General features: G+C 39.9%; 1 protein-coding gene across 1 annotated transcript in view; it reads right to left on the bottom strand.

The window, feature by feature from the left end:
* The window catches only part of exosc10 (exosome component 10), a 74,236-nt gene that overhangs the window by 34,055 nt on the left and 12,601 nt on the right, over nucleotides 1–27,580 (bottom strand). Inside the window, exons 6-16 of the mRNA XM_072586723.1 lie at nucleotides 27,052–27,160; nucleotides 26,588–26,663; nucleotides 25,819–25,929; nucleotides 21,826–21,969; nucleotides 19,088–19,278; nucleotides 18,476–18,632; nucleotides 15,248–15,396; nucleotides 14,336–14,386; nucleotides 10,587–10,698; nucleotides 3,962–4,012; nucleotides 3,650–3,725 (exon numbers count right to left, since the gene is read on the bottom strand). Coding sequence (XP_072442824.1) covers nucleotides 3,650–3,725; nucleotides 3,962–4,012; nucleotides 10,587–10,698; nucleotides 14,336–14,386; nucleotides 15,248–15,396; nucleotides 18,476–18,632; nucleotides 19,088–19,278; nucleotides 21,826–21,969; nucleotides 25,819–25,929; nucleotides 26,588–26,663; nucleotides 27,052–27,160 — 1,227 coding nt within the window. The remainder of the gene's footprint in view (nucleotides 1–3,649; nucleotides 3,726–3,961; nucleotides 4,013–10,586; nucleotides 10,699–14,335; nucleotides 14,387–15,247; nucleotides 15,397–18,475; nucleotides 18,633–19,087; nucleotides 19,279–21,825; nucleotides 21,970–25,818; nucleotides 25,930–26,587; nucleotides 26,664–27,051; nucleotides 27,161–27,580) is intronic.

Genomic DNA, 27,580 nt, shown 5'->3' with positions numbered 1-27,580 from the left:
GTGGAATAATAAATTACCAACATAAAGATTGAGACAATACTTGGAACAGAATATCTTACTTAGTCAATATCATTGCATTAAACAGGTGAATAAATAACTTCATCTTACCTGATATGACATTTGCTATTAACGTTTTTACTTGTGCATATGCATTGACTTTATAGACTAACGTTGGCTAATTACGCACAGGTGCTAACCATTTATGACAGCACTTTGGACCCATGTAGCAGATTGATTTAAGATGTTGGTGGACCATGTGTTAGGGCAACACATTCATATGTCTTGCATGCTGAGTCATAATAAACTGTAGTATCAATATTCCTTCATTAATCAGTACCTTTCAAAAAAAACCCAAATACAAGAATAGCAAAATCCTAAAACTCGTTTTAATTTGAAGAATGGCCCATAATCATCTACATGATATTAGCTGTCCCACTCCCTCTTCTAAGAAGCACACAGAAATTCACATTTTTAAAGACAAAATGCAAGAATACAGTACGTATAACCATGGTAACGATAGGTATCACAACTAGTTTTGTAAACAGTTTTCAGTGACAGTTGCTTCTCTACAAGATTGGAAGGAGGGCTTATGCCCGAAACGTCGATTCTCCTGCTCCTTGGATGCTGCCTGACCTGCTGCGCTTTTCCAGCAACACATTTTTCAGCTCTGATCTCCAGCATCTGCAGTCCTCACTTCCTCCAAGATTGGAAGGTTAGTCCAGTATCATGAATACATTTTTGTTTGAATTGGTAGTCTACTGAAAATGGTTGCACAATGAGTCTAATCTGTTAAACACTTCAGCACTGATAATGTGTGGACATTCAGGTTCCATAGCCTTGGAAGTTGCTGCTTTTCTAACTGCTTTCATAATGGTGTGCATTGGTGCGACGCAAGGTTCAACATCATTACTAGCCTTAGCTGCAGCAGACAAAGTTATTTTTATAAACCTGGCTTGGAGAAGACCACACCATCTTCAGCTACATCAAAATGGTGAAAGTTGCTATCATTACCTTCAAACAAAATTGCACATACTTAGTAATTTTTTGGTTGTTTCCTACTTCACCAGATTCTAGGCTTTCTTCAGGATGTTCACTGCTTAAAACAATTCTACATTGAAGTTTTCACTGCATTTAAGCTGGCCATTTTCTTAATTTTCAGGACAGCAAACACTTTGTACACAACCTAAATTGACATGGGACAAAATTCCAATTGCCTTGGACATCTAATCCTTTTGAAAGACTAATTGATGAGGGACACTTTCACTAACTTCCTTAAATTGCAGGCTGTGGTTGTTCTTAAGGTTGGTTTTCTAAAACTTGAAACACTAAACACCACAGATGTCAAAATATGCATATTGTTTCAAATAGAAAACTCTCAGGTCAAACAAAAACTGCTCATCACCTCACCAGGTTATCCCTTTGCATGATATCAAGATAACAAAGTATAAATTGCTGACAGAAACAGATCAGGACTTTGCATGGTTGACAAAGGCAGGATGTCAATTTATATGGGGTAAAAGTGGACACATACAGTCAGATAGATGTACACCAAGGAACCAGACACTTCGGTCCAATTTGTTCATGCCAACCCGAGATATCCGAGACAAATCTAGTCCCAGCAAGTGGCCCATATCCCTCTAAACCGTTCCTATTCATATATCCATCCAGATCCTTTTTAAAGGCTGTAACTGTAATAGCCTCCACCACTTACTCTGGCAGCTCATTCCTTAAATGCATTCTATTGTGCATGAAAACGTTGCCCCTTTGGTCCCTTTTAAATCTTTTTCCTCTCATCTTAAACCTATGCGCTCTAGTTCTGGATTTCCCCACCCCAGTAAAACACACCTTGTCTATTTACCCTATCCAAGCCCCACATGATCTTATAAATCTCGATAAGGACACCCCTCAGCTTCCAAGACTCCAGAGAAAATTGCCCCAGTCTATTCAGCCTCTTCCTATAGAACACAACCTCCAGCCCTGGCAACATCCTACATTGATTCTATTTTCTTCTGAGAGGTCCATGTGCTTTAGATTGGTGGGAGGAGATTAATTTCTTCTGGTTATTCACTAACTAATGTTTACATTTAAAATTCAGTTAAATAACCAACATGTGCTCTGAAATTGCTATACAAATATTATGGACAGAAATATATTGTTATTTGCATAGTCCTTTCCACAATACCATGGAGTTCTAAATTGTTTTATAGCCAATTAAATACTTTTGAAGTGTACAGATTACCGCAATGTGGGAAAATACAGCAGCATAGTTGCACATGGCAGCAAACTGATAATGATCAAATAATGTCTTGTGTTGTGTTGTTTTGATTGAAGGATAAATATTATCAAAACACTGTGAATATCTCCCACGTACTTCTTCAGAATAATAGAAAAGGATTATTTACGGCCACCTTAACAGAATGGACTCGGCCTCAATTTAACATCATATCCAAAAGACCTCCAAACAACAAAACTCCATCAGGCATGGACGATGTCAGCCTAGATTCTTAGGCACAACTCATGTAACGTGACTTGAATCCACAAACTTCTAAATCAAGAGATGACAGTAATATTAATGACGCATGGGTGAATCCTAGTCCAAATTTCTTTACAGACCCCTGTAAAATAGTTCCTATCTTTTTAACAAAGCTTAAAATGTATGAATAAATGTTCTGTAAATACATTTAAACAATGCGTCGCCAGAGAAAAACAAGTCCATTAAGAAGATATTCTCGAAAATTCTCTGCACTGAAGTGGAATGACAGAAGGGAAAACCTGAAATCAGCTTCAGACCGCTTAACTACTTTGGATTATTCAAACATAGCAGGTTCTTTCTGGAATGTACTGCAATCATTACCAGTTGAACTATAAACTATTTTAAAACTAATACTACTTTTGGTTTTGAAGACCGTTAATGTCACATGATAAACGTTGACAAGCATATCTGGAAACACTCCACTATTTCAGTCAGTGCCATAAAAGCTCTTCTTTGCTTCAAAGTACTCTGCCTCTTGTGCTCTTTTGTGCACAAGAGCTAGTTTTGTGCAGCTTCATTTACAACATGGTCATAGCTCAGTAAATTCACCCTGCTGCTTTCATAAATTGCTTCAACTCTCTGATCAAATGGTCTCTGAGATGAGTCCAGAAGAGAAGAAAGTGACTTAATTCTCCCAGTAAGTGTGCAAAGTACCTCAAATCCTTTAACAAATAGTTATGAAGAACTGAGAAAAAAAAAATTCTGAAAATGATTGAGAAATGTACCACTTTATGAAATGGACTTATCCATACAGAATTGATTTACAAGAATTTTTCTTTAGCACAAAAACCATTGCAGCAAGGCGTCAGGCTACTGCTACTGAACCTGGAACAACTACCAGAGTCAGGGAGAATCAGAGAGGGAAAGGAGATTTCACCCAGACAGCAGAATCATGGAGGAACAGTGCCAAATTGCAGTGTGGAAACACCATTAGCTTGCTGGACAAAATGTTATACGCATCACACTAAATGAACAGAGTTTAAGGAAACGTGGATTTACTAGTTATTATCTTAATCCCGATAGACCATAGGCATTGTCAAGTGAACTGAATCTACAATGCCCTCCAGAAGCAGCAGTGATATGCACAAATAAGACCAGCTATAACCCTTGGCCTACCTGAGCCATGAACAAACTGCACGTTGCCCGACAAATGGGAACTATCATGAGGTCCAAACAGAAGGTTCTCAGTTTTCTGCAAAAAATGAAATTACAATAATATCGCCCAATTTATCATTAATGAACATTGATTTACTATCAAGCAGCCCATTACTTAAGTTTTTAAAAAATATAACGAAAGGTACCTCAAGTGAATATCACAATTTTTCACCATAACATAACCTCCTTAAATAGAAGGCAGCAAGCTATATAACATCACATTGTTAAAGCGAGTGTTAACCATCAACTAGATCAAATGAATCGAATGCTTACATCTGCCTTTAGCAAAGTTCTTCTCTTCTGTTGCAGTTGTGCTGATTCTGTCTGGAGGAAAAGAAAGTATTAGCAAGTATGAAGTTTTTTTTGAAACACTATACGCTAGGAGGTTCCATGAATTTTAGGGAGATAATATTAAAGAAAATTGACATACAAATATGTTACAGTTGCTTCAGATACATATAAATATATAGAACAAATGAGTGAGGTGAGAGCGAAGTTAAAAATACACTTAATTATCAATGCAACATTACACAACTCCATCAAAATCAACAGAAGCTACCATTCCTGTGAACCAAAGCACTAGATTTCCAGCAAACTCAAATATATATACACTTTAGAGTCATAGAGATGTACAGCACAGAAACAGACCTTTCAGTCCAACCAGTCCACGCAGACCAGATATCCCAACCTAATCTAGTCCTACCTGCCAGCACCCGGCACCGTATCCCTCCAAACCCTTCCTATTCATATACCCATCCAAATGCCTCTTAAATGTTGCAATTATACCAGCCTCCACCACTTCCCCTGGCAGCTCATTCCATACATGTACCACCCTCTGCGTGAAAAAGTTTCCCCTTAGGTTCCTTTTATATCTTTCCCCTCTCACCCTAAACCTATGCCATCTAGTTCTGGACTCTCCCACCCCAGGGAAAAGACTTTGTCTATTTATCCAATCCATGCCTCTCAAAATTTTGTAAATCTCATAAGGTCACCCCTCAGCCTCCGACGCTCCAGGGAAAACAGCCCCACCCTGTTCATCCTCTCCCCATAGCTCAAATCCTCTAAGTCTAGCAATATCCTTGTAAATCTTTTCTGAACCCTTTCAAGTTTCACAACATCTTTCCAATAGGAAGGAGATCAGAACTGCACGCAATATTCCAACAGTGGCCTAACCAACGTCCTGTACAGCCACAACATGATGTCTCAACCCCGTACACAATACTCTGACCAATAAAAGAAAGCATACCAAGCGTATTCTTTACTATCCTATCTACCTGCGACTCCACTTTCAAGGAGCTATGAACCTGTACTCCAAGGTCTCTTTCTTCAGCATCACTCCCTAGGAGCTTACCATTAAGTGTATAAGTCCTGCTAAAATTTGCTTTCCCAAAATGCAGCACTTCGCATTTATCTCAATTAAATTCCATCAGCCACTTCTCAGCCCATTGGCCCATCTGATCAAGATCCTGTTGTAATCTAAGGTAATCTTCTTTGCTGTCCACTACACCTCCAATTTTGGTGTCTCACTAACTATACCTCTTATGCTCGCATCCAAAACATTTATGTAAATGACAAAAAGTAGAGGACCCAGCACCGATCCTTGTGGCACTCCAAAGGTCACAGGCCCCCAGTCTGAAAAACAACCTTCCACCACCACCCTCTGTCTACTACCTTGGAACCAGTTCTATATCCAAATGGCTAGTTCTCTCTGTATTCCATGAGATCTAACCTTGCTAACCAGTCTCCCATGGGGAACCTTGTCGAACGCCTTACTGAAGTCCATATAGATCACATTTACCACTCTGACCTCATCAATTCTTTTGTTACTTCTTCAAAAAACTCAATCAAGTTTGTGAGACATGATTTCCCACGCACAAAGCCATGTTGACTATCCCGAATCAGTCCTTGCCTTTCCAAATACATGTACATCCTGTCCCTCAGGATTCCCTCCAACAACTTGCCCACCACCGACGTCAGGCTCACTGGACTGTAGTTCCCTTCTTAAAGAGTGGCACCACGTTAGCCAACCTCCAGTCTTTTGGCACCTAATCTGTGACTATCCAGCACTTCCTCTTCTGTAATATGGACATTTTGCAAGGTGTCACCATCTATTTTGTTACTTTCTAATCTTCCATACCCTTTTCCACAGTAAACACTGATGCAAAATACTCGTTTAGTATCTCCCCCATTTCCTGCGGCTCCACACAAAGGCCGCCTTGCTGATCTTTGAGGGGCCCTATTCTCTCCCTAGTTACCGTTTTGTCCTTAATGTATTTGTAAAAACCCTTTGGATTCTCCTTAATTTTATTTGCCAACGCTATCTCATGTCCCCTTTTTGCCCTCCTGATTTCCCTTTTAAGTATACTCCTACTGCCTTTATACTCTAAGGATTCACTCGATCTACCCTGTCTATACTTTAGATATGCTTCCTCCTTTTTCTCAACCAAACCCTCAATTTCCTGGAAACAATTTCAGGTTGGCTTATGCTGAGTTTGATAGTGAGCTATTGCTATCAGTTAGACCAGGTGACACTGCCAGGTCACCAAATTCCACAACGAGAGCTAACTTCAAGAAGCTATTTAAAAGGAGGAGGGGATAGACAGAGGGAGTTAGGAAGTGGATAATGGAAGGCACAGCCACCCAATGTCCAAGACACCAGAGCCTGGAGGAACACAAAGACCACATGAGCCCTAGGGCATTAAAAAAAAGAGATAAGGAGGAGTGATCCCTTGAAGGCATTGCAATTAATAATGATAAATTTAAATATCATTAAAATAGCTAAACTAGAAGACAATGTAGGTCAGCAAACACAGGTGTTATGGGCAACTGAATCTAACAGTGAATTAAGACATGATAGAGATTGGAATAAGCTCAAGTTTGCAAAGTTTTGTTATAGATCAGATCAAACTCCCTCAAAATATATCGAGGAGATAGCATTGACCCTAACATTATCTTATTTACAGGCAAGTGTAAGGAGCTGTGTTCCAGATGTGATTCAAATGGTCAAACTACTAGACTTTAAGCAAAACACACTTTATTCTTACAACAGTTTTTTTTTAAAAAGGCATAACTTTAACTCTATTGGAACACTTAAAATTATATTAATTAGCCACTAATCATCAACTATTCCAATAAAGCAGCATCCCATAAATATACCCTTGGCAAAGATAAATTCAGCAAAACAGATTTTCTCATGTGCTATCTCCAGTCCAGGAGATATAACCTCGAAATAAGCAACCTATCAGCAGAGAAAGAACTGAACATTTCAGCTGTAGCAGAGACAGCTAAATCGATCAGCTTCCAATTGCAACATCAACTGAAAATACCTAAAACTCTGGGTTTGTCTGAGCCTGACTCCACCCACAATGCTTCTTTTGCCTAATTTTAAAAAAAAATACTGAAGGAGCTCAAAGCTGTTCACCCACTGCTTCTGAAGCAGACATTCCAGTATCACTGGTAACACCTCTTTGCAAAAGAAACAGCACAGAACAAATTCCTTTTAAAGGCACCGTGATCACAGAATGCAGAGTTTGATGATCATGAATACTACAGTAGATAACTTCAAAGAATAAAAAAAAAACAGTGGGAAATTTGAGATTTTGGTATCAGGCGAGCTGAGGCAGGGCAGGCTAGGTGGAAGTAGACAGTCTTGATGATGGAGCAGAGGGTAAAGTCAGGTGCCAGGCTTGTAAAGGTCTTGTTCAGCCTCAACAAATGACTAGGGAGGTGTATAATGGTTAATAGCAAATGAATGACGTTGTGGTGGAGGCAGATGTCATTTTTGGTCACCACAAGATATAAATTTCTTTTGTTCAGCCAGGGTTGAATGTCAGACAAACTCCACAATAAGTTGGAGGCAATGGCATGGTGGTGAGGCAGAGTTGGACAGAGTCAGAATCAATCTACATATGGAACCTGGCATTGTATCTTCAGATAATGTCTATGAGAAGAATAATGATGAGAAATAGAAGGTGATCAAGAATAAATTCTTGTGGCATTGCATATGTAATAGTTTATTAGCAGGAACAAAACCATGGTAGGGGATTCACTAGTTATGACTGATAGATACGATTGCATCCATTTGAGGACAGCCCCACCCAACTGGATGATTGAGTAATGGTGTTAGAGAAGAATGATGAGGTCAAATACATCAAAGGGTTCAGAATAGTTGAGAAGGACAAAGAGGGATAGCCTACAATAGTTACAGTTACACAGGATAGGAAGATAAGGTGCAGAAGCAGAATTAGATCTTGAGCCTGCTTTGCCATTCAGAACTGTCACAGATGAATATGTAACAACCCCACAATGTCACCTGCTCCCTGAATTTCTTGTTCCTTTAATCAAAAATGTATTAAACTCAGTTTTAAATATATACAAATAATGAAGCATTCAAAACTCAACAGGGGTAAAGTATTGTCAGGAGAGTGATCAGTTATCAGATAAATGTACCAAAGACAGTGGCTTCATTTGCTCTCTTGCCCAATATTTTCTTGGAGACTTCCATTGTACCTTGTCAGCAGTTTTTGTATAAATCCCCCCCAAACACTAAATCCAAGCCTGATCTTCAGGTGCGCTGCTTTTCATCTTTGCTATTTCCCTTGGACCTCCACTAATAGCTATTTGCATGCCCTTTGACTTTTATGTGACACCTTACTGAATGCTTATTCAACCTTCACTGAGAAAATGAAGGAAATCCTTATTAATCAGGAAATGGTATTGCGGAAATTGATGGGATTAAAACCTGAAAATTCCCCAGGGCCTGCTGCTCTGCATCCCACAGTACTTAAGGAAGTGGTCCTCGAAATAGCAGATGTAATGGCAATCATTTTCCAGCATTGTGTAGACTCTGGAAGAGTTCCAATGGATTGCAGGATAGCTAATGTAACTCCACGTTTTTAAAAAGGAGGGAGAGAGAAAATGGGAAACTGCTGAAGTCAATTATTAAGGATGTAATAACTGAGCATTTGGAAAGTGGTGACAATTGGTCCAAATCAGCATTCACTAAAGGGGAACCATGCTTGACAAATCTTCTCGAATTTTTTTATGAGGATGTGTCTAGTACAGTGGACAAGTGTGAATCAGTACATCTTGTGTACCTGGACTTTCATAAGGCTTTTGACAAGGTTCACACAAAAGATTAGTAAGGAAAGTTAAAGCTCATGATATTGGGGGTATTGGGTTGACATGGGTAGAGAACACATTGGCAGAGAGTTGGAATAAAGCAGTTCTCTTCAGAATGGGGGTGAGTGGGATGCCCAGGGTTTAGTGCTGGGAGCTCAGTTGCTCATAACATACATTAACGATTTGAACAAAGGAATTGAGTGCCCTATCTCCAAATTTGCAGGTGACACTTAGCTGGGTGAGAGTGTGTACTGTGAGAAGATGCTAAGAGGCTGCAGGGTGACTTGGACAGACTGGCCGAGTAGGAAAATACTTGGCATATGCAATATAATGCGGATAAACGTGAGGTCACAAAAACAGGAAGGCAGATGATTTTCTGAACAGTGGTGGTTTAGGAAGAAGTGAGGTGCAACAAAATCTGGATGTCATGGTGGAACAGCCGCTGAAGGTTGGCATATAGGTGCAGCAGACAGTGAGAAAAGCCAGTGGTATGTGCTCCTTCATATCGAAAGGATTTGAGTACTGGAGTAGGGATGTCTTGCTGCAGTTATACAGGACCTTAGTGAAACATATTGTGCACAGTTTTGGTCTTGCTATTGAGGGAATCCAGTAAAGGTTCACCAAACTGATTCTCAGGATGGACATATGAGAAAAGACTGGATTGACTGGGCTTATATTGAGCTGGAATTTAGAAGAATAAGGGGGGATCTCAGAGAAACATATAAAATCCTGATGGGACTGGACAGGCTAGATGCGGGAAGAATGTTCCTCATGTGTGGAAGTCTGGAAATAGGGATCAGAATCTAAGACTAAGGCATAAGCCATTGAGTACAGAGATGAGGAAGAATTTCTTCACTCAGAGTACTGAACCTGTGGAATTCTCTCCCACTGGAAGTTATTGGGGTCAGTTCATTAGATATATTCAAGAGGGAGCTGTATGTGACACTTGTGGCTAAAGGGATCAAGGGACATGAGGAGAGGGCAGGAGTGAGATACTGAGATGCAATTATCATACTGAATGGTGGGGCAGGCTCGAAGGGTTGATTGGCTTCCTCCTGCACCTAGTTTCTATGTTTTACCTCTTCAGTGTTGTTTAGCTCTTCAGAGCCTTTAAAAGTGAACTCAAATGAAATGTCAGATCATCCAACAATCAACCTACTTGTATTCTCTCTTTGTCTGTTTGCTTTTCCTCCACTGCTCATGAATTCGCTCAGATTTTAATATTTACTTTGGAATGGCACAAACCCAAATGTAATCCTCTGAGACATGCTGCACATATCCAGTTTTCAGTTTTGTTTCTCATCTAATCTAGATCCAATTCAGTAACTGCAGGACGTAAAGAAGATTTACTGTATTGTTTAGTGTGATTAAAAACCTTTTGCATGCTTTTATAATCTTGATATGAGAACAAAAGATCTCACATATCCCATCACCCAACAGAATATAGCCATAACACATTATAGAACTGGGTGACCATTTCGAGCTTGACTGCAATCAAAATAATGTGACATATGATAAAGAATTCAAATAATGGGCTTTCTATGCATACGTACCACTATGGTGGCAATCAGATGTTGATAAATCCAATGTGAACATTTGTCAGTGTTGCTCAGATCTGTTAATCCCATTTCAAGATCCACTGACACATCTAGGAACTTCAGGTACAGGTTCCAACAACATGAAATAACTTCCACTACCCGTCTGGTAACCATCATCAATTCTTTATCAAAACATATTACTCCATGTATCAGGTGGAGTTTAAAGAAAAGGCTCTTACCTTGAGAAGAGGCATATCACGTGCCTGCTGGACCAGGAGGTGCAGTCCATTGATGTGATGGCGAACCAATGGAGGAATGGGGTTGCAGCAAGCTATGATCCCTTGAGGCTCTCTAAGGGGGTGAGGTGGAGGGAAAGAACAGAAGAAAGCTGTAACCAATCTGGACTGGAAGAATTCTGAGAGTTAGATTATTAATATAATTGGAAGAACAGGTTACAACTGAGTATGCTTCAAAAGTACTTTGTTGGCTGTAAAGTGCTTTCAGACATTCAATGGTCATGCAAAGTACTATATAAAAGCGAAATGTTTATTTACAGAAATTATTAAGAAGTCACAAATGATTCATTTATTTTAAATACTAGCGGACAACATAATCACAGTTGAAACTGTGCAGGAGATTGCCATTATGGCCAACCATGTCTCCTCCTCTCTCTTCAAATGTGTATCATGATTTAGTACCATTTTCCTTTGCCCTTTAATCCTACATATTATTTATCTGTAATAATTATTCAATGCCCCCTTTAAAGTTTCACTTAAACCTACATCACCACACATCAGGCAGTGTAATCCAGACCTGAGCCACTTGCTGTGTAAAGAAGTCTTTTCTCACCTCACACTTATTACTTTTACAGATCACTTTAAATCTATGCCCTCTTGTGCATAAACCTTTACGAGCAGGAACAGCTTCTCCCTGTCTACAGTTTCTTCAAATCCCTCATGATTTTGAGAATTTCAGTCAAATCTTGTTTAGTGCATTTCTTGGAAAGGAAGCGAATGTCAACTTCTCCAAACTATCTTCATACCTAAAATTTGTCATCTCTGGAACCAATTCTCAAACTCGTCTGCAAACTTTCCAATGCATTCACATCCTTTCCTAAAGTGCCCTGCAAAAAACACACCTTGCAAATTTCTCAAACACAACATTTTGCGACGGAAAAATTCAAAACTGAATAAGAAGGGTAAACATCGATTAAATGTAGAACAACACTACGGGAACTTGGACATCTATTATTAGCTGAACTAGATTAGCCTTAAGCAGCAATAAAACAAACAAACAAATAAATAAATATGGCCAGTTCTGTATACCAGTGCAATGAAGCTTTCAACTAACTGGTTGGTTAAAGGCATTTGATGGAACTCTCAGCGGAATCCAACAGTTGTGGATTCAAGTTCCAACCCAGGACATGAGCACAAGATTCCACAGTGACAACACACTGCAAAACTGAAGGTCTACTGCACTCTGAAAGGTCAAGATTAGAAAAGCACAGCAGGTCAAGCAGCATCCGAGGAGCAGAAGAATCAATGTTTTGGGCATGAGCTTTTGCCCGAAATGTCAATTTTCCTGCTCCTCGGATGCTGCCTTACCTGCTGTGCTTTTCCAGCACCACTCCAATCTTGACTCCCATCTCCAGCATCTGCAGTTCTCACTTTCACACTGTGAAAAGTGCCTACTTTCAGATGAAATGTTAAAACAGGACTTTGCAGTTGTGTTGCAAGCTGAAATTTTGGAATCGTAAACTCCAAAACAGCATGGCTCTGGTGGTGCCCTGACTTGAATTATAGCAGCCAGTCTTCTGCTCAGATAGGCCTGCTCATACAGAGGTATTTTTGAAGCCTTGAAATGGGTGGGAGAAAGTTTGGAAGCACTGTGTGGGAGTTTCTTTTTCATCTATAAATTGATTCCTGCATTTTTTACATTACAACAGCAACAATATGGTGTGTTTCTGGCTCAGTCAGCAGCTTGTGCCCATTCTCAATTGCTCTGGAGAGGTTGGTAGCGAGCTCCCTTTTTGAACCGTTGCAGTTCTTTGGGTGTAGGGATATCTACAGTGCTGGGAGGAAGGAAGTTCTAGGATTTTGACTCAGTAACAGTGAAGGAACAGCAACACAGTTTCATTCAGAATATATGCAACTCGGAGGAATAATAGGTGACATTGCTCTAATGCATTTATTTTTATTCATTCACAGGATGAGGTCACTGCTGTTTCAGCCAACATTTATTGCTCATCCCTAATTGTCCAGAGGGCAGTTAAGAGTCAAACACATTGCTGTGGGTCTGGAGTCACATATAGGCCAGCCCAGGTGAGGATGGCAGCTTCCTTTTCTCAAGGACATTAGTGAACCAGATGGGTATTCTGACAATCAACAGTGGATTTGTGGTCATTATTAGACTCTTAATTTTGGACCTTTATTGAATTCAAATTCCACTGTCTGCCATAGCAGGATTTGAACTTAGGTCCCCAGAATATTACTTGGGACACTGGATTAACAGTCCTACGATATTACCACTAGGCTGTCACCTCCCCTTATCTGCTGCACTTGTCCTTCTAGTGGCAGACACGTGTTTGGAACATGCTGTCTAAGGAGGCTTGACGAGTTACTGCTGTGCATCTTGTTAACGGTATATATTGTTGTCATTAGTGATGAAAGGAGTGAGTATTGAAGGTGGTAATTGAGGTAACAACCCAGTAGGCTGCTTTATTCTGAATAGTGTCAAACTTCTCGATTGTTGTTGGAGTTGCACTCCGACAGGCAAGTGGAGAGTATTCCATCACCCTTTTGATTTGTGCCTTATAGATGATAGACAGGCATTGGGGAAACCAGGAAGGGAGTTACTTGTTGTAGAAGTCATCGCCTCTGACTTGCTCCTGTAGCCACAGTATTTATAAGGTTGGTCCAGTTCAGTTTCTGATCAACGATAAACCGCAGGAGGTTCAAAAGTACTTTAACAGTAGTTCACTGGCCATAGAGCTGGGATGTCAGGGGATCTTAAAAGGTGCTATATAAATTAAAGTTTTTTAACTTTCCATTTAAATACTGTTGCGTTTGCTATATTTAGTGGTGATTATGTGTTTGAAATATTTAACTGATTATAATGAGCTTTGGGACATCTAATGATTGTGATAGGTGCTACACATTCAAGTTTAAAACCTGTTTCCTATTTTAACTCCCAAATTATTCTGTTGATTACAATATACATGTGAAACCAATTGACTGACAAGAGTACTGACTGGAAAAACTTTAGCATTCGAGTACAGGTGAAATAAGAATTCAAACAGTTAAGACCAAAAAGGTATGAAATTGCGCTGGCTGTTTTGACAATTTAACAAATTTAATGACGTGATTAGTCATGTGATGTTGCTTTTATATTGTGAGAGATCACGTTCTCCCAGTGTCTGCGTGGGTTTCCTCCGGGTGCTCCGGTTTCCTCCCACAGTCCAAAGATGTGCAGGTCAGGTGAATTGGCCATGCTAAATTGCCCCTAGTGTTAGGTAAGGGGTAAATGTAGGGGTATGGGTGGGTTGCGCTTCGGCGGGTTGGTATGGACTTGTTGGGCCGAAGGGCCTGTTTCCACACTGTAATGTAATGTAATCTAATCTAATCCATACAAGGACCGCTTCTGACATGCAGGACCAACATTTTGGCAGCCGACTGCATTTTCACGTGAACCTGTTGGATTTGTCAGGGTTGGCTACCAGGAACACCTTGCAAGACAAACTGATCTTTGTGTCTTGCAGCAGTTACATACAACCAGAATTAACACGGCTAGCAAAGTACAACCCAATATAAAACCAACTTTGCTAGGTCAGATGACAAGAGAATGGAATGCTTTAACAGGTTTGGCTTATAATAGTTAGTACCCAACCTGAAACTGACCTCAAACAAGTATGCAGCTCACTTTTATATGAAAATGTGGTAAGCCTTTTGTTGCCACACCCGGACATTATTACAGTGGGGGAATAACTTACTTCGGCAGCTCCTCTGCTATTTTGATCATCATGTGATTGGGTAGCACATAGCTGTTAAAAATAATAAGAAATATGAATCATTTTTCTTAAATTGTTACTTCCACCACATTCTCTAAAAATATTTTACACAAAGTGCAATACAGTGAAGCAGACAGCTGCTTCAAACCTTTGCTATGAAATGAATTGCTGCTGGGACTGTAGGGCATTTAGGGAAACAGAAGCAATAGTGATCAATGAGATCAATAAAAACTGAGAACAGCATGTTTAAACTGCACTTCTATTCTGAAAGACTGACAGAATGAGAAATTTGGGTTTTCCTTTTGTTTCAAGTTGTGAAAGAAATGGTAATGTAGCTCGCCACTAGTGAAAGCTAGACCATGGGACTGGAGATGTAATTGGAGCATCGAAAATCAAAGTTAAAAACATATGTTCAAAAACCTCTTTTCAGTGATATTTGATGGGGGTTTTTATATGAATAAGAGAAAAACTGTGTAAGGGCAAATAAGAATCAATTTCCCTGCACATAAGTAAGCTTGGCTGATACCTTTTGCCCCACAAGAACAACCAGTAAGTCTCCCAATGAAATGGAATATAGACAGTGTTTTAGAAATGCAAGGCTAAATAGAGAGCACCTTTTGAACAAAAATCACTAATTACGGTAATATTTATTTAGAAATATTACACTAAGCTACACTAAAGATTTTGCATCACCTACGTGCACATAATTCTGTAGGGTATGCAAAATACTATAAGTTTTGGTTATATGCAAGATGTATAAAAGCTACAGAACATTAACTGTTCAGAGTGAAGGACACAACTAGTAGGAGTTGATTGTGGTTAATTCTCTGAATCAATTCCACCAGCAGGCTAAGGGGCACTTCCCTTAGGTTCAATAAGCAACGTAATTTATACCCAGTGCTTTCGTCCTCACGCCGTGAAGTACTGTCCCGCCAGGCATAAAGTAATCGGAACGCTGTAAGTTGCTGTGTGTTCAGTTGCTTTTTCTGCTTTCTATACAGCTCCAGGTAGGATTCTTCTGTGAAAATTGGCTTGCAGTATTTCTGCCATTAATAAAAGATTACAAAAATACTACTTTACATTCTGTTTGCATGTTCTAAAATGAAAGCCATGTAGAAATCCCAATACCCAAATACATCCAAAATATCCAAGTGTACAACTCGAATTGTTTTGCTGAAATTGAAATATCTTTGGACACACCTTTAAATGTGTCACAGATCTTTAAGTGCCATATTCCTTTTATTTAAAAACTCAAGAAGCTGGGGGTTGTAATGTCTCAGGCGCAATAAACACTTGCTTAGCTTAAGTCATTAATTTCTCTCAGTAGTAAAGGATATGTTAGAGTGAACAAAATCAAAGGTTTTTCTCCTAACTGTTTTTAGTCCTGTAAGAGCAGGATGTGTTCCACTACAGTGGAACACCAGTATGTTGAGATAAGCCAGGTTTAATACCTAACAATTTTCAAACTGAGGAACTGATATCAACCATGTGGCCATGAGAATTGCTAAATAAAAGCCAATACATCTCCTCGAAAGGGAGAGAAAGTTAAGAAACATGTGCATGGCACTTGCCTTGTGCTGCTTTAAAAGGGTACAATAACATGCCACATTCATTACCCCAGCTCACACTAGGAAAAGCCATACTAAATATGAACTAGAGAACTAACTTCATGTACTCCAATTTAAGTTCCTACCATAACACAAAAAGGGAATGTATCAGAGAACAAAGAATAATACAGCACAGGAACAACCCTTTTGGACCACCAAGCCTGCACCGCCACATTTTGTCCTTCTATACTAAAACTGTCTTCACTTACAGGATCCGTATCCCTCTATTCCCTTCCTATTCATGTACTTGTCCAAGTGCTTCTTGAATGCTGCTGTTGTGTCTGTTTTCACCACCTCCACTGGCAACGCATTCCAAGCATTCACCACTCTGAAAAACGTAACCCCTCACACCTTGAACCAGTGTCCCCTGGTAATTGACCCTTCAACCCGGGGAAAAAGCTTCATACTTTTCACTCTTTCTCAGACTTATATAAGAATGGCAATCAGGTCATCCCTCAACCTCCTGCATTCCCATGAAAACAAACCCAGTCTATCCAACCTTTTTTCATAGCTAAAATCCCCCATACCAGGCACCATCTTGCTAAACTTTTTCTGTACTCTCCCCAAAACATTAACATCCTTCTGGTAGTGTGGTGACCAGAACTGTACATGATATTCCAATTGTGGCCTAACTAAAGTTCTTCAAAAGCTGCAGTATAAATTGTCTACCCTTATACTCAATGGCCCTTCCAATGAACAACTTTAAAAATCACACACCACCAGGTTAGAGTCTAACATGTGTATTTGAAAGTAGCAGCTTTTGGAGCACTATTCCTTAGTCGGGTAGCTAGTCACCTGGCGTTGTGATTTTTAACATTGTCCACCCCAGTCCAACATGTGCACCTCCACATCATGCCTTCCAATGAAGGCAAGCATGTCATAGGCCTTTATTTTTACTAACTTATTTACCTGCAATGCCACTTTCAGTGAACTGTGGACCTGTACACCCAAATCTCTCTGCATATCAATACTCCTAAGGGTTCTACCATTCAGTGGAGAACTTCCACCTGCACTTGGCCTTCCAAAATGCATCACCTCATGTGCCTGGATTAAACTCAACCTGCTGTTTTTTAGACCATGCCGCCACCTGATCTATATCCTGCTGCATTCTCTGACAATCCTCACTATCCGCAACTTCATCAATCTTTGTACCATCAGCAAATTTACTAATTAGACCAGCTACGGTTTCTTCCAAATCATTTATGTAGATCACAAACAGCAGAGATCCCAGCACTGATCCCAGTGGAACACCACTAGTCACAAACCTCCATTCCAAAACGCAACCAACCACCACTACCCTTTGTCTCCTATGACTAAGCCAGTTCTGTATCCATCTTGCCTGCTGACTCTTACCAATGACCTCACCTTTTGTACCAATCTGCCATGAGGGATTGTGCCAAAGGCTTTACTGAAGTCCATGTAGACACATCAACCACTTTTCCATCAATCACCTTCATCGCCACCAAAAAACTCAATCAAAATAGTTAGGCACAATCTCCCCTCCACAAAGCCATGCTGTTCATTTGTGTCGAAATGCACATAGATCTTGCCCCTGAGAATCTTTTCCAATAATTTCCCTATCACTGAAGTGAAACTCACAGGTCTGTAATTTCCTGGATTACCTCTGCTACCCTTCTTAAACAATGGAACAAAATTGATTATTCTCCAGTCCCCTGGGACCTCATCTGTGGCGAAAGAGGATACAAAAAAAAGTCTGTAAATGCTCCAGCAATTTGCTGTCTTGCCTCCCTCAATATTCTGGGACAGATCCTATTGTTCTCAAATCGTGATGTAACAATTATCACCAACTATAGCATTAAAAAAAAATTATTGGGTGCAGCTAACAGCATACCAGCATTTAAAGTCCCTTAGTTTGATACAGACAAAGCTAACTTAAAACAAATGAACCCCATTACACAGGACTGGTTCTATTCTAAGGCAAGTTCCAAGCTAAAAGGTCAACACAACCAGTCAGGAAAATCAAATTTAATCATCTAATGTATTACTGGGCTGTGTAAGCAATTCTGGCATTGTTTAATGGGATGCAAACAGCTCCAGCATGAACTCAGAATGTGAAAATTAATATTGGAGTAACTTGGCTGGAAGCAAACCTACCACCAAGCTGTGATACTATGAAAGTTACCTCATGAAAAACTGTCTTTAAACTGAATTAGCTATTCATGTTCTTGTCAAGAGAACCACCTACCAAAGGATTTTAACAACTCTTATTTTAGAAATCAAAAAAAAAATCACATCAGAAAATGAATTCTGAAAACATACACAGTATCTATAAGCTCTACTTGTGTGAAATGCAAAGGAAATATTTCCAAAAATATTTAAAAACACACTCAAATGCCTCAAAAGTGCTTCCTGTGAAAGGAATTACTCTGAAGCTTAGTGGCTGTTGCTCTGTAGCTGTACTGAGAAACAGCGATTTTTAAACCCACCAAACTCCCATTGGTTAAAATCTTTTCCATGAGTTTTTAAAACTGTCACTTATCCTATTTTAATCTACCTTAAGACAGATATCCCTGCTCTTATGCCACACCAGTTGAATGAGATTCGCCTGTTCATTCCCCTGCTCCCATAACTGATTCTTCATCTTGTCATAAATATACAACAAATAGTGAGTGTCTTCTTGGGCATATTGCAACATCTCAGCAGGCAACGGTCTGTAAGTGAAGAAATTATAAAGTTGTGAAACCAAAACAAACATTTCTAAACGCCCCAATAAACTAAGTACCAATTTATGAAGTTCCCGTGTTTAGTTCTGTGCTGTGGCAGAAAACCTTAATGGTGATGGGCAAAATGGGGGGATACAACTGGCCTCTGCATTCAAGCTCAGGTGGGCAAAGCAAAGGGAAAGAGAACTACTGCATGACAATCTAGTAGATCTAACGGAATGGTTCACCTATGGGTATATGAGACTTCATGTTAACCATTTAACGTTAACTACATAAGTACACCGACTAAATTATTAAATTTGACGAAAGCTCAAGAAAAATGCTAATAGTTACTTCCAGTCAAATACTTAACTGCAGGGGAATCTAGAGAAATCAGCACATAACTACGAGAATTCTAATTTTAGACGAATAAATACAAGAGGTATTTCAGAGTATGCTCTTACCGTAGCCTCCAGTCAGCTAGCTGGTATCGTTTATCAGTCTGTACATTACAATACTGTTTCAAAAGGTAATCCAGTGAATGCCGCCCCAGGTTGAGAACTCGGGCAGCTTGGTGTGTATCAAACATGTTGACAACGTATAGCCCGAAATCTCTCTGCAACCATTCGATATCTGAATCGGCACCATGGAAAACCTACATAAGCAGATTGATATCAGTCAGACAACCAGCCATACATTGCCTGAGCCACTTATAGTTTGTTCACAAATTATTTTGAGTAGTAATCAATATAGTTAGCAAAAAAAGAAGTCAACTGAGCAAGATGCGATCTTTCTCAAGTGAAATCACCAGAAATTTCACCTGACAGCTTTACATTATTCATGCCTCATTCAAAATTCAAAAAATGGAAGAATTACCTTTTAATATGTTGCATTAAAGATGGAACTATAATGAACTAAATGGTGTAAACTAGCTAGAAGCACTGTCTAGAGACTAATATCAATTGCCATCTTTACTTTGAAGATCACACTTTCAGGAGTAGTAATGCTATTCAGTTCCTTAGTATGCTCTTAACATTAAAATGACATAGTCCACCCAGGCTTTAGTAAATCAAGAGGCCAAACATCAAAAGTTTTTAAGCATCAGCAATCTAATCCTGCTAAGTCAGTCATTTTTGGATCAAAAAATATGAATTAAATGATGCAGACTAGCAATTTGTTATGAACAATGAATCATCAAATTTTGAATTAAGCAATGTTAAATTATGAGAATTAGTATCAGCAAGATATCTGCATTCCTAAGCTGTTAGGATAAGAGTCATTGTAGTTTTATAAAACAAATTCACTCACTTTTCATCTTTTACCCCATTCATTGCAAGCTGCTAGGCATTAATAGTTTTCTTACATTATTGACTCCCATTCAAATCTGTTTGATAAACTTGCCTTAAGTTTATAAAACAGCACCTAACTTAAATTTGGTTAAAAACATGGCATTAAAAAATCAGAAGTAGTTTGAAACCGTTTATGCAGTATAAATATTACAATATAAACATCTAAACCTTATACAGCTGGGTGATTTACGACGTATATATATTGCCCATTTCTGACATACATCCTCTATCATAATGACCTGATTTATAAAGGAGACTTCTGCCATTGTTTACAAATCACTAATACAGCTGCTTCAAATAGGTCTTGGGTAACAGGCTATTAATGTCAGAAGCTGTTCACCAAAAGGACCAGCAAAATATCTCATGATCACAGGGATGGGTTTATACTGTAGCATCTTTGATTGTAAATCTGACGAGATACAACATCCTCACTATTTTTATAAAAATCTACTAGATTTTGTTTGGGTTTGGATTTGGATTTGTAAAGAGCAGGTCAGGCCTGATAAATCTTATTGAATATGTGACTAGTAGTTGGTTAAAAATCTACACATTCAAATTTGTTGATAAAGTAAAGAAAGTCAATATTGAAACCAGTGCAGTCGGAGACATAAAATTACAATCAGTAATTTGTAGATTAAATGAATATAAAAGACTGGAAAACAGATTTCAATTGAGGCAAACGCAAGGTCACACACTTTGGATCTATAAAGAACAGAACAGAGTATGTTCCTGAATTACGGAAAGTCGGAGACAGGAGTAATTCGAAGACTTTTAGAGGTCCACAAGTCCCTTTATATCAAGAGAATAGGGGGATCAATTTCATCATCCAGCTAGATAAAGTGGTTGTTGGAGCACAAGCACCTGTTGGGCACCACACAGTTGAGAATTACAATAATGATACCTGGACTCCAAAGTCTAAATTACAAGATAAAATTGCTTGTTGATATATCTCTAATTCTGAAAAGTATGGATAATTTGGTCAAAGTTTTCAAGATATTATGTAGAAGACAGGATAGAAAAACAGAAACTACTCCTGGTTATGCAATCTAGGATTAGGTGGGAGACAGTCTAAAATGTAGACTCTTTGCAAAGAGTTGGTAGTTGTCAATTAATAATGATTGACAACCTTTGAAAGAATGTCAAGCAATGGATTTTCTGATACTGCTGCCAGTAACTCACCATAGAACAAAGAAAATTACAGCACAGGAACAGGCCCTTTGGCCCTCCACGCCTGCACCAATCCAGATCCTGTATCTAAACCTGGTGCCAATTTTCTAAGGATCCATATCCTTCTGCTCCCTGCCCGTTCATGCACCTGTCTAGATACATCTTGAATGTCGCTACCATGCCCGCCTCCACCACCTCCGCTGGCAACACCAGCCTCTGCATAAAGAACTTTTCACACATATCTCCCTTAAACTTTTCCCCTCTCACTTGACAGGAACTGACATGCATCTGTCGTTTCTTGCCTTGCCCTTTCTTCACACTTTGATAGGATTTGTTCTATGCTAAATTCTCCTTGGTCTTGATAAATGCAGACAGACACATTCACAGTAATCAGTCAGCTTTCTGGCAAAAAAGAACTGCAGCATAATGGAATAAGTAACAAATTCCCTAGCAGAGAAATGGACACCAAGTAGCACATAAGAAAGAAAAACTAGCTAAGTTGACCAAAGTCATAATCAACATGTTAAGCTTTGATCAGATTTCTGAATGGTAGCACACGAGTAAAGTCAAAGATTTTAAAGCAAAAATGCAGAGGTGTAGACAGTCAAATGATGGAATGGGACAGAAAGGAAGATGGATATATCTAGACAGGAGGAATAGAGTGAAATTGAATTAATTGAACTGACCTTGACAATGGAGGGATCAGAGAAGACTTCATTGAGAATGTACATTTCACTGCGCAGCTCAAGTGTGTCGATAACGAAATCCTCTTCCCTGGTGGATAGCTGAATTAAACAAGTTAATCCCAGGAAACTCCGATATGAATGGTGCTGGTGGGGAAAAACATCAACCATAAATTGGTTTTAATTAATCTTCCGCAGAAATATGCAATTGACTTCACCTATTTAATACACCAAATAAACAAAACCTCCTGAAGAAGGGTCACTAGGCTCAAAACTTTAACTCTCTTTCTCTTCACAGGTGCTGCCAGACCTGCGGAGTTTCTTCCACAAATTCTTGTTTTTGCTTGTTTGAAATCTTCAGCATTCGCAGCTCTTTGTTTTGTTTTATGAAACTTATGTAGGACAGTTTAAATACACAAAAGTGTCAGCTAAAATACTTCAACAAAATTCATGCACTCGTTCTGCTTCATTACGTGAATGTGGAAGCATAGAAATTACACATTCAAGGACCTATACAATTTACAACCTCATTGGAGACTGTAGGTAATAAGTATTGGCAGATTATTCTATTGTAGGGGTATCTCAATTGAAGCTAAAAATGTGTTGCTGGAAAAGCGCAGCAGGTCAGGCAGCATCCAAGGAGCAGAAGAATCGACGTTTCGGGCATGAGCCCTTTTTCAGGAATGAGGAAAGTGTGTCCAGCAGGCTAAGGTAAAAGGTAGGGGGGAGGGGCGTTGGAAATGCAATGGGTGGAAGGAGGTCAAGGTGAGGGTGATAGGCCGGAGAGGTCAGGAAGAAGATTGCAGGTTAGGAAGGCGGTGCTGAGTTTGAGGGATTTGACTGAGACAAGGTGGGGAGAGGGGAAATGAGAAAACTGGAGAAATCTGAGTTCATCCCTTGTGGTTGGAGGGTTCCTAGGCGGAAGATGAGGCGCTCTTCTTCCAACCGTCATGTTGCTATGGTCTGGCGATGGAGGAGTCCAAGGACCTGCACGTCCTTGGTGGAGTGGGAGGGGGAGTTGAAGTGTTGAGCTACGGGGTGGTTGGGTTGGTTGGTCCGGGTGTCCCAGAGGTGTTCTCTGAAACGTCTGCAAGTAGGCGGCCTGTCTCCCCAATATAGAGGAGGCCACATCGAGTGCAGCGGATGCAATAAATGATGTGTGTGGAAGTGCAGGTGAATTTGTGGCAGATATGGAAGGATCCCTTGGGGCCTTGGAGGGAAGTAAGGGGGGAAGGTGTGGGCACAAGTTTTGCACTTCTTGCGGTTGCAGGGGAAGGTGCCTGGAGTGGAGGTTGGGTTGGTGGGGGGTGTGGACCTGACGAGGGAGTGGTCTTTTTGGAATGCTGTTAAGGGAGGCGAGGGAAATATATCCCTGGTCATGGGGTCCATTTGGAGGTGGCGATTTCCGCCATCTCCAAACTGACCCCACCACCAGGGATATATTTCCCTCCCCTCCCATATCAGCGTTCCGAAAAGATCACTCCCTCTGTGACTCCCTCGACAGGTTCACACCCCCCACCAACCCAAGCTCCACTCCTGGCACCTTCCCCTGCAACCGCAAGATATGCAAAACTTGCGCCCTCACCTCTATATTGGGGAGACAGGCCGCCTACTTGCAGAACGTTTCAGAGAACACCTCTGGAACACCCAGACCAACCAACCCAACCACCCCGTGGCTCAACACTTCAACTCCCCCTCCCACTCCACCAAGGACATGCAGGTCCTTGGACTACTCCATCGCCAGACCATAGCAACAGGACGGTTGGAGGAAGAACGCCTCATCTTCCGCCTAGGAACCCTCCAACCACAAGAGATGAAGTCAGATTTCTCCAGTTTCCTCATTTCCCCTCCCCCCACCTTGTCTCAGTCAAATCCCTCAAACTCAGCACCGCCTTCCTAATCTGCAATCTTCTTCTTGACCTCTCCGCCCCCACCCCCACTCCGGCCTATCACCCTTACCTTGACCTCCTCCCACCTATCGCATTTCCAATGCCCCTCCCCCAAGTCCCTCCTCCCTACCTTTTATCTTAGCCTGCTGGACATACTTTCCTCATTCCTGAAGAAGGGCTCATGCCCGAAACGTCGATTCTCCTGCTCCTTGGATGCTGCCTGACCTGCTGTGCTTTTCCAGCAACACATTTTCAGCTCTGATCTCCAGCATCTGCAGTCCTCACTTTCTCCTCGTATCTCAATTGAAAACAATCTCACTCATGTTCACGTGGAATCAATATATAAACACTTTATGGAGGCAGAATTGTAGTCAATAATTGCAAACTGGCTTCTTTTTTCAATCCGATTTAAGGACTCTAAACCAAAATTATAACTAGATACTGCTGATAAGCCAACTCAAAACATTTTGCAGATCTAACTTTTAATGCTCAATACCATATCACCAAATGCATTTTCCCGTCATTCAATTTTTAAAAATTCAATAGTGCCTTTGAGAAAGAAACAGCATCTTTAGCAAAGCAGTAGTTGCTCATGCTTTCAAGAGGCCACTGAACAGCTAAACAGCAGAGTATTTCTGTGTTATACTGTCCCAAAGGCATGAATGGACATTTTAATGCAAAATGCCACGTGCATTTCCCCTCTCGTTCTTTGTACAGATGATTCCACTTAGATATTTGACAGTATTCTTTGGAGGGCAATCTTGGCTTCTACAGCATTGACAACATTGTCTAGAACAATGAACCCAAACCCTTTTCTTTCCAAACAAATCACGTACATCTCCAAGAACTTCAAGTAGTTTTTGAGAACATCAGGCAATCTTAACTCTATATTGAGGCTATAAGTGCCCAACCAATGTGGTAATTAGAATAAATAAGCAGCAATAATAATGATGTAATTATGCAAAGATTAAATGGCCCTTGTACAACAAGGAAAATAGTAAATAGCTTGCTAAACCCAGTGCATAATTGGGTTTCTGAGGCCAACTGAATATAAATATAATTAATGAAATAAATAAATCTATGTTTAAATTAAAAGGGAGTATCTACAATGTTAATTCTTGAAGCTACCAAATTGTTTGTATAAAGTTCTCATACATCAATGTCCTTGCCCTTTCTGGTCGGTATGTGATTCTAGACCTAGACCAAATTGAAAAAACCCTTAAATGGCTTCAGAAAAGGCATAGCAAGCCATTTAGTTATACCTGCATGACAATAAATTCAGGCTTTCAGTGATACCCATATCCAGTGAATGAATGAAATTAAAATAAACAAGGTTTAGCTGAAAGTTGTCTTATCTAACTGGTCTTTAAAGGTTCCACACTGGCTCTCCAATTTGAACAGCTACAATCAATTACATATTCCCTGGACAGTTACCAAACCTTTCTGAACTGGAATAGCTACCGGTAAACTTCAAAAGGAACTAGCAGTCATGCTTTTAAACTGAATAAATTGCATACGATTTGTTATCAAGTTCTTCTTTCATGCCTCGAGCCACAGGTGGCCTGGTTGCTCAGTGATGAGCACTGTTGCCAGGGACCTTGGTTTGATTCTAGTCTCAGCCGACTGGGAGAGTGGTGTTTAAGGGGGCCCTTTTGTGGCACAGTGGTAGTGTCCCTACCCCTGAACCAGGAGGCCCAGGTTCAAGTCCCATCTGGTCCAGAGGTGTGTAATAACATCTCTGATCAGGTTGATTAGAAAAGTAGGTTAAATTAAAAAGAAAGCCTCCACTCAAAAATGAAACAGGACGAATTACTTATAGTACTAATAGTTTTAAATTCTTGATATTATGCAAAGTAAGCCATTGGCAAGCTAAAACGCTGTCACACAAACAATGAGGCATTTCTGTGACAATGATGTCAAGCTGAATTAGAAACTGTCTAATCATTTAACTAAACTGAAAATTGAACTGTGCACATTGAAGTTAAAATACAAAGACTTTTGCAGAATTTAAAGTAAGTAACTAGTAAATGTCTCCAAGTGTTAAAGACAATACTATAGGTTATAATATTTTGGTAAATATGCATATCAGCTCACTGTTTATTCTTACCTCCAAATCCACTGCAAATTCTTTACATTTTGAGAGTTTTTCATTCAGTTCCACCAATTCATTGAAAGTTGTGATTAACTGAAAGTTGGTCTCAGACAGAGGTTTGTACATCTACACAGAGGATAAAGGAGGAAATCTGAGTTCAGTGTCCTCACAGTTCTAAGACACTTCACCAGAAGTTATTTGCAGTTGTCACTAGTTTGTGCGTTCATTACTTTGTGAGTAAATAGAACAAAGAACAAAACAGCACAGGATCAGGCCCTTCAGCACCCCCAAGCCTGTGCCAACACATTTTGCCCTTTCATAATAAAACGGTCATCTCTTATAGCATCCGTATCCCGCTATTCCCTTCCAATTCATGCATTCATTCAGGTGCTTCTTGAATGTTTATGAAGGTACAACATTTTTCATTCCATGCACCTTTTGCAACTTAAAAGAAAGCAAGTTGATCTTCTTAGTCCTCCATATCAAGCCATGCACTGGAAATGAGAAGTGCGAGAAAACTGTAGAATGCTGTTTAAGCTTTTGTTTTACTTGTCCAGTTTCTTCTGCTTTTCTCACTTAGGGTCCCTATTTAACAATCAAGAGAGCAGCTCAGAAATCCTTCAAACTATAAAGACTATCTAGGATAGTTTTGCCTGTTTTCCTTGCTGCACAAAATAAAACTGTGGATTTGCCACTTATGCATTCAAGCTCTACTTGCACCATCTTCTTCATAACATATGAGTAAAATTGCAAGACATTCAATGTTCAGCTTTTCATCACTGACCTGTGGTTCTGTTTTAGCAAGTACAGACTCAGATGGTTCAAAATGATTCAGCTCATACTGGTATGGATGTGCAAGCCTGCAAAAGTAGAAGAACACAAAGGTTTGAAGTAAAATGAGACTAGCAGAAACTTTATATATTCCCAGCAAATCGTGGCAGAAATTAAATTTTTTTCACGAACTACTTCTTTGCTTTTGGTCCACTTACCCCACACATGTATGCCAAAGAAACATTGTTTCTAGTGTAAACATACACAGCTTACAACTTGTTGATCATTGACATTAATCTTCTCACTATGCTACTACAACAGTATCACTTCAACACTGGTGGTGGTGGGAGGAGCAACAAGAGCATAATTTGTCAAATCTGAGATACATCTACTCTCCCAATCCTGCCTCTCAGTACCCCTTTTGGTGTCATCAGGTTAATGCTTGAGTCACAAGAGTACACTTTAATCATCACTCACATGTCCTGCTCACTATGCTGCATTCTCTGCTGATGAATAAAGTCAGCCAATGCTGCTGGCACATCAAGATCCTCTGGGCGTTCCATTCGACTTTGTCTGTTTAAAAGTACTACCAACCCAGAAACAAAAGTGATTAAATGATCTCAGTGATAGCATATAACAAATAGAAACACATTTTGCATTGGTCATATTTACATTGCAAGGAGACTCAGAACGCTTTTAGCATCAATGAAGCAAATACACGAGTGATCTTGAACTCCTGGTTGCAAATGTTCCCCAATATCGGGGGATGCCTGCAGGCTATCACTGAGGAACCACACTGGTGAGTGCTACTTATAGCACATGGAGAAATCATCACCTGAGATGCTTCATCATACTGAAAACAGATTCTAGAAGCACCTTACAGTTTTAAAAGACACAGGAAGGACATTTGTTGAACAAAAGACAAAAGCATGTTTCAACTGATTCATTTGTGGGATATAGACATCACTAAATAGGTCAGCACTTACTATTAACCATTAGTTGTCAT

The sequence above is a fragment of the Chiloscyllium punctatum genome, chromosome 16 (genome assembly GCF_047496795.1).
Source record: "Chiloscyllium punctatum isolate Juve2018m chromosome 16, sChiPun1.3, whole genome shotgun sequence".
NCBI classification, from domain to species: Eukaryota; Metazoa; Chordata; class Chondrichthyes; order Orectolobiformes; family Hemiscylliidae; genus Chiloscyllium; species Chiloscyllium punctatum.
This window is presented reverse-complemented; position numbering and strand designations above follow the sequence as displayed.